This window comes from Chiloscyllium plagiosum, chromosome 28, assembly GCF_004010195.1.
Source record: "Chiloscyllium plagiosum isolate BGI_BamShark_2017 chromosome 28, ASM401019v2, whole genome shotgun sequence".
Lineage (NCBI taxonomy): Eukaryota > Metazoa > Chordata > Chondrichthyes > Orectolobiformes > Hemiscylliidae > Chiloscyllium > Chiloscyllium plagiosum.
Window position 1 is genome coordinate 30,401,114 of NC_057737.1, and position 16,890 is coordinate 30,418,003.

The window sequence follows — 16,890 nt, forward strand, 5'->3', positions numbered from 1 at the left end:
ATCTAGAATTGGTCAGAATATCAGGATGTGCAGGCAATTAAAAACTGCCAAATGGAGATCTTGTCCGAGGTGCTGGGCAAATGAACAAGAGGAAGTGCTGGCATTTGCAAACCATTTATGCTGACTATGTTTTGCACGTAAAATGGGGGCAAAAATGAATGAAGGGGTGGAAAAGGCAAAAAAAGTGACTAAGTTTAAAAGGGAGCCTCAAAAATAATTGGAAATATTTAGCAGATTCTCATTTTGAACAACATCAATTAATATAGATATCCATCAATGGGAAATAATCCCACTCAAAATAAATTCCTGACTTTAAGAATGATCCTGTGTACTGAAGTTGTGATTGCAAAACCAAACACTTAGCAAAGGAAAATTCTGGGTCCAGTAATTATTCAGAATGATCTAACACAGGATATTCTCAGCCTTTTACATTGAAGTATAAATAATGAATTTTAAAGGATTTTAGGTCATATTGAGTAATTGACAATGAGAGACTCCAGGTCAGATTCAATCACAGTGGGAACTGAGTTCCCATTTTAAAGAGAAAATCTTCAGTGGTAATAGAAATGAAAGAGTGAATAAATTTTTACATGGAATAGATGTGCTCTTGTCAGATTAACTGTTACGTGAATGAAAGGTTGAATCACTGGGGAATGATTTAAAGGTCAAATCACTAACTGGAGTTTTCATCTAAGCAATTGCTTCGAAATATTAAAACTGAAGTCTTGAGATAGAAATTTGTTTCAGCCTGTTTTGTTTTCTCAGAGTGAGGGAGAGGGAGTGAGATGATCAATTTAAAAGACAGAGGTTTGCAACTTGGCTGAAATTTACCCTCAAACTTCAAACGTCAACAGCAGATAGGGGGAAGAAATGGCCTAGTGGTATTATTGCTGGACCGTTAATTCAGAGATCCAGGTTATGTTATGGAGAGCTGGCTTTGAATCCCACCATGACAGATGGTGGAATTTGAATTTAAAATATATTTTAAAAATCTGCAATTAGGAGTCTAGTGATGACCATGAAGACACTGTCATATGTTAGGAAAAACCCATCTGGTTCACTAGTGTCTTTTTAGGAAGGAAACTACCATCCTCACCCAGTCTGGCTTCCATGTGACTCCAGACTCAAAGCAATGTGGTTGATTCTTAACTGCCTTCTGGGCAATTAGGGATGACGCCTTCATTGTGAATGAATTTTTTAAAAAATTCATTTGAGCTGCAGATGCAGATCAGTTGATGTCGAGAACAGTCTGGCAGTTTGAAGATGCCCAATTTGGCCCAGCTGTCTCCCGCGAGTAAACAGCCTTTGGGGGAGAGACAGGTGCAGGCCATCTTCAACTCGTTGGGATGACATGGAGCCTGAGTGGAGACCTGGCTCCTCGTGAAGTTAAAAAAAACTTACGTTTTTGATGGAAACCTTTCTTTAACGAACTAACATATTTCTGGGCAAAGTATTAAAACAGATGGCAGGCCCCAAGTAATGGCAGTAAAGGGCTTAGCAAACACTTTAGGTGACCGCAAGGTGATTCTGAATACCTCTGGCCCGATATGGGTGGCAGGAGTTTCAGTTTACTTTAGAACTGTGGCTCTATTCTGCCCCTGGAAAACGAGCGCAGCAAGTCTCAGTTCCCCTCCCATGAAGCCTATGTGACATTTTGCATGTCTTTTTCGTTCCTGCCAAACTAGATTGATGGTTGAGGCACCAAGGATTAAAGAATTTGGAAGTTTTATTATCCTTTTTTGTCTTCAATCTGTGTTAAGTTCTCAAATCAACACACAGGTACTATTGTGAATGGCTTTCTTTTCCAAGGAAAAGTAAGACCATCTGAAAAAAATCTATATAAAATTTGCAAGATGATGTACTTACTGTGGCCCATTTTCATGATGTTGACTCCCACTTAGGCTTATCAAAATCTCTTGGACTGATTGAAGGCTTTGGAGGACGTGGACAGGGAGGATTGCCAGCTACACTCACTAATGAAGAAGAAGGAGAAGCTGCAGGAGCCTATGAAAAGTATGGATACAATACGTATCTGAGTAACAAGATTTCACTGGATCGATCTATCCCAGACTATCGACCAACTAGGTGAGTGACAACATGTGCAGCGTGCTCTTTTTGTTTGGGTTAGTAGCAATGTCTAAGAATGCATTAATTCCTTAACTATTGAGTTTTCAAATGGAATTGGAATGATGCCACTAAAAATGAAGGCTGGATTGCTAGGAAATGCTCATTGAAGGCATTGTGTACTCTGTGACTCAGATACTTTGACAGGCTTCTATTCTCCTTTTTTGACCTGAAGGTGATTGCTGGCCTAGAAAAGTATTCCATTCAGAGTTCCACTTGGATTTTATTATTTTCTTGAGGCCTTTGTAAATGATTGTCAAACTAAATTCCGTTAATTTAGTTATGGGAGACAGTGGCATGGTGGCAATAAAACTGGACCAATAATCTCAAAATCCATGATAGTTTTGTAGAGATATGGCAGTTAGTGAAATTTACATTCAATTAGAAAATTCTAGAACTGAAAGCTAGTCTGAGCAATGGAGACAATAAATTATGAAATAATCATTTATCATAAAAACCCATCAGTTTATTCAAGTCCAATGGGGCATTTGCTGTCCTGGCCCAGCATCCAAATCCAGAGCAATATGATTGACTTAACTATCACTGAAATAGTCTGGCAAGACTTTCTGGGGGCAATTAGAAATGGATAACAAATGCTGCAACATTTGGCAACACTAAAAAAAAAATCCAATGGAAACAGATTACACGTTATCAACTCCTGTTCAGTTCAAAATGGATTTCAATTACCTGAACTCATCCATGATTGTTAAATAACAGAGTTAAATGAACATTTTCTCTTTCCCTGAGCTTTAAGAATGCTAATTGAAAATTAATGTATAACATTTCTAATTCTTCTTTGAAAACATGTGCTTTGACAGGAGTTGCACTTCAAATGTCACTGGTCAAGTAATAAAGGGCTATTCTGGAATAGGAGAAAATTAATGGAGATGGTTGGACAAGTTTTTTTTAAAAAACTTGTCATTTACCTGAAACTAATGCTCTGTCTTGGAGTACTTAACATTGAGGGCACCATTTAATAGAGGCAGCTACAGCAGCAGAACTGATGAGAACTATGTATCATCTCTTTTTGGGTGGTCAACATATTAAGTGTTAATCAGGAAGAAGACAGGACAGTAACAGGCCATTTTTGGATTTAGTGACGCCAGGGTAGAAACCAAATTATTGATTGCCAATGGGACTGTTGTCATGTGGTCACTCACTGTCAGCACTCATAACACTAACCACATGGGTCCAGTGCTGCAAACTGACCAGTGAATATTGAATCATATTCAGGTAGTAGCCCTGACTTGGTAGTCAATGGCAAAGGAACACTGCTCATGTTTAACCTTGCTAATAGCAGTCCACAAGTGTTTGCGGTCAATGTTTGAACAGAAACCTGCTAAATTTCAAGTGGACACTCTCTGGTGGGTATTTGTGGTACTCTGGGTGGGGAAGAAACTGAAGTGGCTCGACAAAGCCTCAGACTAAAGAATCGTCACTATGACATGCAGTCCAGGATTTTCCAGTAGGGCGACATCCCAACTTTGGGGTCATACACAGGTCACGAGCCTGTGTGGTTAGGCAGTGGGATTAGATGGGAAATATCGCTGGAGACAGCTTCTTAGATGGCCATTGGTGGAACCATTCCAGCAGTCGAATCAGAGGCCTGACAGCTCTGATGATTCAGCAGGACTGGGAGAGGGGAGAATCATCTCCAATAGCAAGACTATGCTGGAGAACCATCCCAGTGAATTACAGCTGTACTGTGATTTCACCGGCCTACACACCTTCCAGCTTTTCATTCCAGTGTTATTAAAATCCTGCTGCTGAGTCTCAGCCAGGAATTATAAACCAAGAACTGTAAATATGAATTGGATTTAAATGATGTCCAGACAACAAAGTAAGACAAAACAGTTAGGATTGAATGAGACAGGCAAGAGACATAGAGATAAATTAAAACTAACTTTTAATTTCTCTTAGCTTTTGAAGGAATGAGACTCTGTATTCATATGGGTAATATAAATATTCCCAAAGGGTCCAGAATTTTCCAGATTTCTTTCCTTAAATAGCCTGGGCTTTCACATAGTTTTTCACCTTCCTAAGAGATTCTGTGGCTTTTGGTTGAATGCAAAATATACATTTTGTAATACACAAAAAACATTGGGTGAGTGGGTCTTTTTGTACCCTTTATCTGGTTTATGTGAACATGTATCAGCTTGAAATACTTGCAGTAATTTGTTCAAATGCAAAGATGACCATCAAAATGGCCACCTGCGTAGGAACAAATGGACCTTGTATTTCTTACTGGGGATTAATGTCCCGAAGCGGGAATGCATTTACGCATCATAGTCAATGTTACTACATTTCATGCATAACAATGTCACTCTCTGCGTAAGAACAGTGTGGGAAGCATAATCCCTCATCTGCAGTTGCATGTGTACAGTTGCCCGACAAACAACTTTGGAGAAAGTGAGGACCACAGATGCTGGAGATCAAAGTCAAAAAGTGTGTTGCTGGAAAAGCACAGCAGGTCAGGCATCATCCGAGGAGCAGGAGAGTTGACATTTCGGGCATAAGCCCTTTATCAGGAATCCTGATGAAGGTCTTATGCTCGAAACCTTGACTCTCCTGCTCCTCGGATGCTTCCTGACCTGCTGTGCCTTTCCAGTGCCATACTTTTTGACTCCATCAACTGTGGAGGCCAGGGACTGCAATCTGCAGGTGGTATGATATAATCCTTCACCTGTGGGTTTGTGAACATTGGGAGCAGTATTTCACTTTTACATTTGACCATTGACTCACAACCAATATCATAAAAAATGATGCAAATAAATCCTATGGTTTCTATCACAATGTGAATTTGTGAAACTTAGTGTGCTTTGCATCATTCATATTCAATTAGACCAAAATATTCATAAAGTTACTTGGAACAGAAATGCCCTCAGATTCTATCAGGTATATTGAGCATCAAATTCTTCAATGAGCATACAGACGCTACAGCGTGCCTGCTGTGATGTATGTTTTCAATGCATAGCAGAGACTGCCTTCAATTTTTCATTTACTTACATTGGAAAGTACTCATTTAATATCTCAAGTCACATCTTGGTCCTCACAAGAATATTTTTCTCCCTGATCAGCTCCAACCTTCCTTTGAATGGTCTTTTTATTAAAAATTGCATTTGTAAATTATCTTTAAGTGTCCTTTAATGGTAGCTGCTAATCTATTGTCATGTCCATTCGTTTCCTCATTTACTTCAGTTTTTAGATGTCTGCTCTTTCTACATTTAAGCCTGAATCTCTGCTGTGTTATGTTATGACACAAGCAATTGTCGAAACCTTATTTCAATCTATATTTCTGTAGTTATCCAGCAAGCCGTCACCCTGGATAACCTACCTTTCACCTTCATAGAAATGTATCTATTTTCCAACTAAACTATTTTCACTTTGAATGCCTCCCATTGTACGATATTGTTTTCCAAATCAATTCCATACAACTGTACCAAATTTCTTTTCAAATTACTGCAGTTAGTTTTCCTTTATTGAAACATTTTTATGCTGAATTGTTCCTTGTCTTTTCCATAACAACACTAAACCTGATGGTTTTGTGATCCATCTTCTCGAAGTGCTTCCTCAATGTAACATGATCTACTGATTCTGCTTCCTTCCTTTTTGGACTGCAAGCACGCTGCTCAAAACACATCTCTTGCACGTATTTCAGCAATTCCTCTATCTCTTTGCTCTTCACACACTTACAATCCCAGACTGTAAATAATCAAAGTTCATATTCCTGCTATCTGGTGGATTATAGTATGTACCTTTAGTTTATAACACCCTTAATATATCAAAATATTCCAGGCACTTCAAATTATTAAACAAAATTTGAGAGCTAACCACATAAGGAGATATTCAGTTTGATGAGTAAAACTCTGGTCAAACAGATATATTTTAAGAAGTACCTAATGGGAGGAGAGAGGTTGCAAGGTGGAGGGGTTGAGAAGAGAATTGCAGAGCCTAAGAGTCTAGGTAGCTGAAACCATGGCCACTAGTTGGGGAGAAAATCAGAGGTGCACAAAAATCTAGAATTGGAGAAGAGAAAAAGTCATGAAGGGTTATAGGACTAGATGAGGTTAGGCATGAAATTTCTCCTGAATTTACAAGAAATAGAGATACTTATAAATTCTAGCATGGCTCGAATAGTTTTTAATTTCATTGTGTTTAAATAGAGTAGTAGTACTTTGAATGGGCAAATTAATATATTTAATTTAAAAAATAACCCATCTCAATAACCACCCTTTTGAAATAGTTGATGAAATTGAGTTATTCCAACTTTTCAAAGTCAGGCTGCAATTCACTGGAGGCCAGCCATATCTGGTTTCCATACAGCTAAACGTATGCTTGCTATGTTTTCATTTGTCTTTGGAATATGGCAATTGTACAACTGTAGTCAAACAAAATTGATTGCTGTGGTCAGCCAACAATGTTATTATTTTTATATCAGGCAACTATCAGGGTGGCAGAAAGTGAATGACATCGAACATGGTCATTTTTCATCCAGCATTGTTGAGCATTTCAGCATTTGCATCAATTGAAATTTTAAATTACATTGCTCGCTTTTCTCCCCTTTGTAGAATCACAGAAATTACAGCACAGGAAAAGGTCATGCATTCAATTCTGCCAGTGTCAGTACTAGCTCCCCAACTGCAGGAACCTAATTATCCTTTCTTATTCATCATTTCCAACCATTTCGCTGATTCCCTATTCAATGATATTATAACTTCTACTTCTGCAGTTTCTTGTATAGAATTTAGTGAATTCATTCACTCCCTATGTAGGAAAGAAGTGTCCTATCTGCTCATCTTTATTTCTCTTGTGATAATTCTTATTGTATGGTTCTTTTATCCTGACTTATGAATCAGTGAAACAATCTCTTACTATTTACCTTAAAATCTTTCATATCTTGAATTGCATAATTTACTATGCAATTTTCACATTCAAATGCCCTGGTAAGTTTTGATGAGTGAAGTATATACCTTGCAATCTGAATCTTTTCTGACTTGCAGCATAGCAGCATGATTGGCTTGACTGCAGTAGCTTTTAGCTGCAGTTTGCAGAAGATTTCCATTCTGTCTTCAGTCCCTGTCTTCAATCCATCAGGTGCAGTAAAATGTCACAAACTAAACTGAACACCTATCATCTAAAACATCTGTTCAAATGTACTTACACTTTGATGATTTACAGTGGCAATTATATTAATCATATCCAAGTCGCAATATGCATAAAAAACAATATGGTGCTGCAAGGCTTTAAGAAATTATTAATTCATGGGAACTGAGTACTGCTGATTAGAACAGCATTTATTACCCATTTCTAATTGCTGGAATGGAGAAGGTGCTGGTGAGTTTCTTCCTTTGAAATGCTGAAGTGCATGTGGTGTAGGTACACCCATAGTTCTGTGAGGAAGTAACAAGATTTTGACCCAGAGACAGTGAAGGATTGGTGATGCCATTTGAAATCAGGTTTGGGAGCGATCTTACAGGTAGTGGCGTTCACTTGCTTCCTCTTCCTGTTCTCGATGGCAAAGGTTCTGGGTTTAAAGAATCCAGTCAAAGGAACCGTGATGAGGAGCTACAATGCACCTTGTAATTATTATACACTGTGCTGCCTTGAGCCTCCATTGTGGAGGGAGGAAATGTTTAAAGTAGTGAATGGCTGCTAATCAGGTAGGTTGGTGGAAAGCATCTTGAGTGTCAATGGAGCTGCATTCATGCAGATGAGTGGAGAATATTCCATTGTACTCTTTACTTATGTCTTGCAGATTGTAGACAGGTTTTGAGGAGTCAGAGGGTGAGTTACTTGTTGCAAAATTTCCAACTTCTGACCTGTTTCTTGCAGCCACAGTGTTTATATTGGCTGGAAGGCTGCTTTGTGAAGCCAACAGTGTGGTTTCTATTCCTGCATTGGCTGAGATTATCATGAAGGACTCATCTTCTCAGCCTCTCCCCTCACCTGAGCCTCAAGTTAAACCACCCACCAATCATCTCTCCCTAATGATGGCCCAATGGTGTGATAAGATTTCGGTGACTTTCATCTTTATTTATATGGTTAGCCCAGTTCAGCTTCTGGTTAGTGATAACCTCTAGGATGTTGATAGGATGTTCAAATCAAAACCAATGAGCAGGATGTGAATATTTTGGGATATTTAAGGGTATTTCTGTGTTGGTAGGTATTTTGATTGGAAAGAGGAAGTCAATTCCAGTGAGATGTGCAACTAATGAGCTGCAAATGTATGCAGAGAGGCCACCCAAAAGTGAGATAGTCATTTTGACATCTATGGAAGGAGGTTTTAATTCTGCAAGTTTAAAATTAATAAAATGTATTTATAAAATAAAATTCATTGAATAATGGAGCTATTATTTAAACTCTATCTTTTTAAGTGATGCAGCATATTGCTGTGCCTATTATGTAGGGTATTTAAATGAGCTAAATGCTCGTTGATTTCTTTAGTCAGTAGTAGCTTTCAGACATACAATAAAAATTGAAGAACACAGTAAGATGCATTTGTTCTAAACCTTTAATTCTTTTTCGCAGTGCTATTGAATCAATCATGATCAATGCAACAGTGTTGTTTTGACATCTGATAAGAGCACAAGTTATCTCTTTATATTTTGTTAAGGTCAGAGCACAATATCATGAAGACTCTGTAGAATACTAATGGGAAGGTAACCTCACATTGTCTGGTACCCTAGCTTGGTCTGAGCTCTGGTAGGCATGGGATCTGAACATCTGCCAATATTTCCAGCTATTTCATTCATATGTGAAAGTGCACAAGATCAAAAGGATTATGTACCAGATATCTGTACTAACTTATAAGTATTTCCAAACCTACCAGGATAAAATTCCTGGATTTGTACATTAAAATTACAACATGAAATAGTCCATTCAGCCTGACCAGTCTAAATCAATATTAACCCCCCAGGCAGATAAGCCATTCCAATCCAACTAACCAATCCTGTGCCTATCTGTCTTCAACCTCCTTCCCTTTGTCCTTCAAAACAACTTAATTCCACTGGTGTGTTGGAGGCTGAGGGATGACCTTAAAGATTTATAAAACTCCTGAGGGCATGGATAGGGTGAACAGTCAAGGTCTTTTTCGAAGGGTAGAGGAGTCCAAAATTGGAGGGGTAGGATTTAAGGGGAGGCAGAGGGAAGATTTAAAAGGGACCTGAAGGGAAACCTTTTCACGCAGAGGGTGATGCATGTATGGAATGAGCTGCCAGAGAAAATGGTGAAGGTGGGTGCAATAACAACATTTAAAAATTATCTGGATGGATACATGAATAGGCAGAGTTTAAAGTGATATGAGCGAAATGCTGGCAAATGGGATAAGATCAGTTTAGGACATGTGGCAGACACGGCTGAGTTGGGCCCAAGGCTTTGTTTCCGCGTTGTATGACTCTATGTTGATACAGTTTGCCAAAATCACTTGTTTAGGGAGTGGACATCCCACAGTCATAACACTCTGTGAAGATACTTTTCCTGTCTTCTGTTCTCAATTGCTTACATTTAATATAATTTTGTGTCTCATTCTTGGCCCCTTGTACTTAACATTTCAAATAGAGGAAACAGTCAATTTCTATCTGCCCTGATGGCATTATTTCAAAATGTTAAGTATTACTATCATATTGCACTATAAGCTGTAATAAAAACAGAAAATGCTGAAAATTCTCAGCATGTGATATCTATGAAGAGTGAACAAACAGAATTAATGGGTTGAATCTTTCATTCAGCCTCAGCCTCAGTGTGTGCACCAACTTTGTGAGGGTGCCTCACAAGTTACATTAAAGGGAAATGCTTACTGCACTCTGATTCCCTCCCCATCCCAAACCCATATTCCCCTTTTACCTCACCAATTTACCAGTTTGAGAATGGGAATGCAGCAGCTACTGGTTCACGGGTGGCAGCTCAGTGCACCAGGATCAGGTCACAGCTTTTGCCACCTAGATGCCACTTTCGTGCTGAGGGGAAGCAGGCCACTTATGGCAGAGGGTTGTCCTATAGGTCAGAAAGCAAGGCAGAAACATGTGACCGTAGCAACACAGTGAAGTGTCAGGGTGAAGGGGTGGCCAGTGGATTACATCTTGCTACCTGGCGCAGTGTTGTGTCAGCATCAGAACCGGTACCTGTACCTGGCAAGCACAAAACATGTGCATGAAAAGCACGGTGACCTATCCACAAGAAGGCTATCACCACAATCAACTCAGGGGCTGGCTGGTTTCTAGTTTAGAGCCTTGGCTATGGTCAATTGAGTATTTACTCCAACTCAAGTCACGGATCAATGACCTTTCAGTCTGAATATTGGGCCACTGTTTGTGCTGAATGTCAAGCAAAATCACCTTGGGGGTTTAATGATTTGTCTGGGGAGGAATGGGCCTTGCTAGCCAGTTGTTGGGGGTAAGGGAAAGGTGTGTGTACAGAACCCAAGGGGTTTCTAGGGTATAACTGGCATTGAGGCAGCTCCCTTCTATGGATTGCTCTGGTTATATCCTCTAGTTGAGGGAATGGTTTACAGTCAAAAGGGCAATTGAATCGGGTGGGATATCATAGGATGGGGGAGGTGACTGATTGGTCTCAAAGAGTGGGGAGTCAAGGCAAGTCATTGTCAGTCTGACCTTGATATAGTGATGTGAGAGGGTTTGCAAGGGTGTCAGGAACTGAAGGTAAGGCATTATTGATCATAACACAGGGGCTCAATTGAAACAAGGGGAGAATGAAGAGTCATTGGGGTGTTACATCCAAAATTAGTGGGTTACATAGTCTCCTTTTATAGTCCCATTCCTTCACTGGTAACAACAAATGTTAGATTTAACCAGCTGGTAGTATGGACAGTTATAAAGGTCTCAAAAGTTGTGGTGCAGTGTTGGTGTCCCTACCTGGTCAGAAGATCAAGGTTCAAATCGCACCTTCTCTGGAGTTGTCTTGTAGCATACCTGAACAGGTTGATTAAAAATATTCATATATTTATTGGTCTCAGACTGTGTCAGATACTGTATTATGAAAATATCAGCCAGGTTTCTATAGTCAACAATAATTCAGTTTTTATCAAAATCAAACTTCCTCAAACAAAGATTCAAAGATTCACAAACAGTTTCAACTATGAAAATATATATAACTACCCTTCCTTCTTCACATATGTATCTCCTTCAGTTCACTTTAGTCTTTTGAATGCTTTGTGTGACCCATCTTCTTGAAGTCGGACTGCACTTATCCCAAGTCACAATTCTCAATATGTCCTGATGGAACTTGATGTCACAATCTTTTGATGAACCACTATTCACTCTTCATCTGCGCATCTGTGCTGGAGGTCTCCCCTTTTACGCCACAGCATTAGGGAGCTCCCTCTGGTTCAGCTTCAGTTTAGGATACAATCAATAGCTCCCCACATAGTGCCCTTCCTGAACATGAAAGGGTTCCAAACCCTTAATACTCAAATTATTTGTGATCACAGCAGACAGATAGTGCAAGACTGCACTAGATATTCAATGGGTTTCTGTGTCTCCTGAGATCTGGACCACTCAGAGTTGCTAATCTCCTTCAAAGGCCCTCTGTCTCTGGGCAAAAAGAAATGTCTCCTCCACAGTTGGTTGATGACATCTCCTAAGGAGTCTGCAGACTGTTGCCAAAGAGGAATATAATGCTGCCTAATGCTTCCATCAGGGTCTGTCATCAACTGGACCACAGGCTTTCTGAAAATAGATTCCAGTGCCACACAATATACCCAGACAGATTGTCTTGCATTTTTGCTTTGTACTATGTCCCTCCAATCTCCATTTCCAAAGTAGTTGAGGAGAAGATGCAGGAATGAGAGGAAACCTTTGAGGGGGAAGGTGAAGGTGAATCTGAGGTTCCTGAAGTAGGCCAGGAAGACCATCAAAGAGAGGAAGAGAATGCAAGCATCCATTGAGACAGATGGCTGAGAGAGAACCTTATAGCGCACTGCTCCCAGGACAGTTGAGCTGGATTGAGTCTTATTCTGCTCATAAGTTATTCTGCTCTCTGTGGGCACAAGGATTGGGTTTGAGTTCTCTTGTCCACCTCAGCCCTTGCCATTGATGGCTGGAGTGATGGAGTACAGGTTGAAGTGCATAAACTGCAGACACTGACCAATCTGCCACGTTTTGTGTGAAAGGCAGCCACAGCCGTTCTCATGAAAGGGGACAAACATACACATGCTGGAGCCATCACTGCCGTGAGAGCGTGAACAATCTCCTCCAACTTTAGTTCCAGTCTATCCAGTGCCTCTGCCATGCCTGCCTAATGTTCTCCTGCCTCTGTGTGCAGGTTGACCATTTCTGTTCAAGTCGACTATAGAAACACAACATCTGCATGGGACTCAGCATGATTCCTGAGCTTCAGCAGTCCTCCATGTATCAGTGATTTCAAGTCCTTCCTATGGACACTTGTCAGTGATGTGCTCATCAGACTGTGTCTTCAAGCCTGCTCGAGCTGATATCCATCCTCAAGTGACTGGATCTGTGCTAGTGGAGGGTGCAGGTGAACGCATTGTTAATGGGTCCTCTGAGGATTCAAAGACTTACTCCTCAGAGGTGTTGCAGGCACAGAGGGGACCCAAGCTGCAGCCTCTTCCATTGATGGCTGTCACTAGTGTCTGCAGAGGGAAGAGAAAAGCTTGATGCAGCAAAGTTGCAGAATAACTTAAGTAGAGCTATGAGTTTGCACATCTGAAAAGAGTAGAGGTGTTTGTTACATACTTGGTTGATACTGAGGTGGATATAAGCTCTTGAGTGCACAACATGTATTGGACATTGAGGTTTGTATTCTGGGGCTTTATGAGCAGCCTGTGCTGTGCTAGAATTAGAGTGTTATAAGTGAGAGAAGATGGTGTCACTTATCATTGTGGAACACATCAGATCACTAATTTGTTTCTGGCATTGTTTGTGATCCATTTTATGGGGTCCATTGGCACTGACCTGTACTGCCACCTCATCCCAGGCCAAAGAGGTTTGATGGAATAGCCTCCTCGTGCCATTCTCAGGGGAGGCTGTCCCTTTTCTCAGTGAGCCAATCCAGCAGCAAAGCAGCATCACTAAAACTGGCTGCCAGTTTCTGCTCCTTTGCTCCACTTCTTACCTGTTGGAAGTGACTATCATAGGCTCCCAGTTATTCCTGACGTGTTCCTGAAGTTGCTGGCTTTCAGTGAGTCAAATGGTGTCCAGCTCCCCTTTAAATGTGGTGCTAAATGCTTCGACCTTGGAAGATTCCATCAAATGCTGGAACTTCCTTTTTGCTTTGTCACATATGATTCACCAAATCATTTGTACAACATCTCAGTTGCATAGATAATAACATGAAAAACATGAGATGCTCACTCACTCCAGAAATTGGCAGATTTCATGCTTTCTAAGACACTCACTGCCAAAATTGAAAATCTTTAAGTCAAAATTGAAAATCTTGAACATTGACATGTTTTGTCTTCCTGGGTTGCTGAGTATTTCCAGCAATTTCTGTTTTTATTTCATATTTCTAATTTCCATGATATTTTACTTTAGTGCTTTGTATTCTAATTCTGCAAAATAAAAAGTCATGATTTGGAGGTGCTGGTGTTGGACTGAGGTGTACAAAGTTAAAAATCACACAACACCAGGTTATAGTCCAACAGGTTTAACTGGAAGCACTAGCTTTCGGAGCGCAGCTCCGTCATCAGGTGATTGTGGAGTATAAGATTATAAGACACAGAAGTTATAGCAAAAGTTTACAGTGTGATGTAACTGAAATTATATATTGAAAAAGACCTGGATTGTTTGTTAAGTCTCTCATCTTTTACAATGACCATGTTGGTTTCAGTTCTTCCATATATACATTCCAAAACCTTTTTCTAAAAGTTATATTCATAACAACTGGTGTCATGTTGGCTCAGATAACATATTGAAGGTGTGAGTTGCCCTGTGTGAGACTGTCTGTGCCACAACGGTCAGGCTGATTCTAATCTAAAAAACAGATTTACAGAATCTTACATGGATTCATGCAGTTTTTGAGCAAAATAAAATGTAATTCTGCGAGTACAAATTCACCCCACAAACGTCTGTGTGTGTGTGCGTGTGTGTGTGTAAAATGCAATGGGGTCACCTGTAGTGTGACATGGACCCAAGGTCCCGGTTGAGGTCATCCCCATCCAAATGTTTCTTTTTACCTCTATATTTTCTCAGCAGCCACTATTCTAGTAAATCTCTGTTGGAATTTTTTTAATATCCTTTCCATGGAGTGGAGGCCAACACCACACTAACTTAGGGTATTCTAACTTAGGGTATGATTGAAGTTTTAAATGGCTTGTCGTTGCCTCTTAGCTTTATTATTGTTTTCTTCAGGTGACTAAATCAAGGATCCAGTGAACGTTTTGTACACCTTCGCCAACTTGAGGTGACGCCCTTTATGTGAAGTGAACCTGTATATCTCAAACTTTGTTTTCCTCCAGCTCCAATTCTTTTTCCATTCAGAATACATTTACTATTGTTCACTTTGCTGCAAAATTGCATCAACTCAAGATTTAACACAGATAAATGTATCTAGAGCATTTTAGCCCATTCTCATTCTTATAGGTCATGTTTTTGCACATTGTTCTTGTCTTCTAAGAAATTAACACTATCTTCTATTTTGCAATCATCCACGTATTTTGGTACCAACCCTTCCAACCTATATTCAAATAATCCAACAGAAGAGGTGCCAGACCTAAGCCGTGTGGGACATCAACATTAACATAATGAAAAGTTGCCCTTAACTTCCGTTTTGTTTCTTCCCTTCTAAACAATTTATAATAGCTGATATACCACTTTTAATTTCTTACCCATTAATCTTTTCTCGTAATCTTCTGCTCCATTGTCAAGATTGTTTCAAGTCTATACATATTGCATCATTCCATTTGTGTTCCATGTCAACTACCTCTCAAAGAATTCTATGAATTATGACAAGCACAATAGTCCTTTCTGAAATCTACGCTGGTTAGATCTAACAATTTTTGCTTATCTGGGTATGTGGTATGTAGAGGTTGTATTCTTACATTGCTGTCTGATGCTGCTCTAATAACAAAAATGTCAAACATATAAAATGTCAGAAACAGGCTTATTACTTATTACAATATACAATTTAATTCTGCGGTGAAAATGAATTATTTTTACTAGAATGAGCTTGGAGACATTTTTAACCTAACACAACATCAGTGAAGTGGGTACAATTCTAGGTTTAATGCTGTCTTGAAATAAATCGTGAGTATCTTTGGGCAGGATGTAGCACTGTGATTTCCCTCGCTGTTAGCCATTTCCTGCCAAAGGAGTTAGCTTAAAATTATTCATGAAACCATTGAGCCTTGTTTTAAACCATCCGCTGCAGATTACCTGCACTTCTAACGTCCAAGACACATATCATTGATGCTAGTTTCCAAAGTCTGAATTCTATAGCAGCAGCTTTTGCCAGAAGATGCATCTTCCAGGACCTTCATAAATTAGATCATAGAATCCCTACAGTGTGGAAACAGGCCCTTCGGCCCAACAAGTCTACACCGACCCTCTGAAGAGAAACCCACCTAGACCCATTCCCCTACCCTATTCTTCTGCCTTCAAAGAGGAATCTCGATTATCCAAATATCAATTATCCGAATTTTGGATTATCCGAAGGAGATCTCAAGGTCCTGATAGAAACATTACGTTAAAGAGCTGTTTCAACCCTGATTGTGTCTTTTGTTGACAGATTAAAAATGAACTCGGATCACTGAAATGCTGCCAAGAACAATCCTGGACAGTCCTGGCACCGTCCCCAAATGACTGACTGCCCGCCCTCTCCCTCTCCCTCTCCCTCTCCCCCCACACTGTCCCTGGAATTTGACATAGGGGTGGACCCTAAACCCATCTTCCCCAGATAATCTCTCCAACATTGTCCTGCTCAAAATGTTGCGGTAAAAAGTTTTGTGTATGTGTTTGTGTGTGTGTGTGTGTACGCGTGCACGCTATTTGGAGACTTACCCCACAATACAGCAGCAGTCTTACTGTTGGTATACAGTCCAGCTGCCCCAGAGGAGGCAAGGGCATGGATAGGAGTTGGACAGTGGGTGGGGGTGAATAGGGTGACCGGGGTTGGGTGTAGAGCAGGCGGGAGACAGTGTTGGATGGGGTTGAGGCGGGGGGGAGCAGACTGCATTGAGTGGTGGGTGGGTGCTCGTGCACAGTGTCCTGAATGGGGAGTGATTTCACAGAAAACTCCAAGCCCCAGAGGAAATCAATTAACCGAATAATCAATTATGTGAACGAATAGTGCTCGCCCATCTCGTTCAGATAATTGAGATTCCTCTGTACTCCTAACTAATGTACCTAACCTCCACATATCTGAACAATGTAGGCAATTTAAAATGGCCAATCCACCTAACCTGACTGTGGGAAAAAAACAGATTTTGGATTAGTGGTGCTGGTAGAGCACAGCAGTTCAGGCAGCATTCGAGGAGCAGCAAAATCGATTCCTCATACATCACACGTGACATCACTTCCGCCCCTCACATCATTGCTGATGTCACGCGGTCAGTGACTTCCGCCACCCCTACTGCCATGTCTGCCACCACTTCCACCCCCACCAACGCCACTCACCTGCATTCTGCTGACACATCCCCCACATATCCCACTGTCACCATTCCCGGCCCCCAGAAACCTGAGGGGAACACCACCCCTGCTCATGACTCTACCCCCATTCCCTCCACCATCACACCCACTCCAGGTACTGGCTCCAACACCACTCCCAGCTCTACACCCATACCAGCTCCCAGTTCCC

General features: G+C 40.6%; 1 protein-coding gene across 3 annotated transcripts in view; it reads left to right on the forward strand.

Annotated features, from left to right (window-relative positions):
* galnt17 (polypeptide N-acetylgalactosaminyltransferase 17) overlaps positions 1–16,890 on the forward strand; it is a 409,761-nt gene that overhangs the window by 45,174 nt on the left and 347,697 nt on the right. For 2 of the 3 annotated variants that reach the window (XM_043718609.1, XM_043718607.1), the window contains exon 2: positions 1,890–2,085. In XM_043718609.1, the coding sequence (XP_043574544.1) occupies positions 1,890–2,085 (196 nt within the window). The remainder of the gene's footprint in view (positions 1–1,889; positions 2,086–16,890) is intronic. The other variant, XM_043718608.1, reaches the window with a different exon arrangement.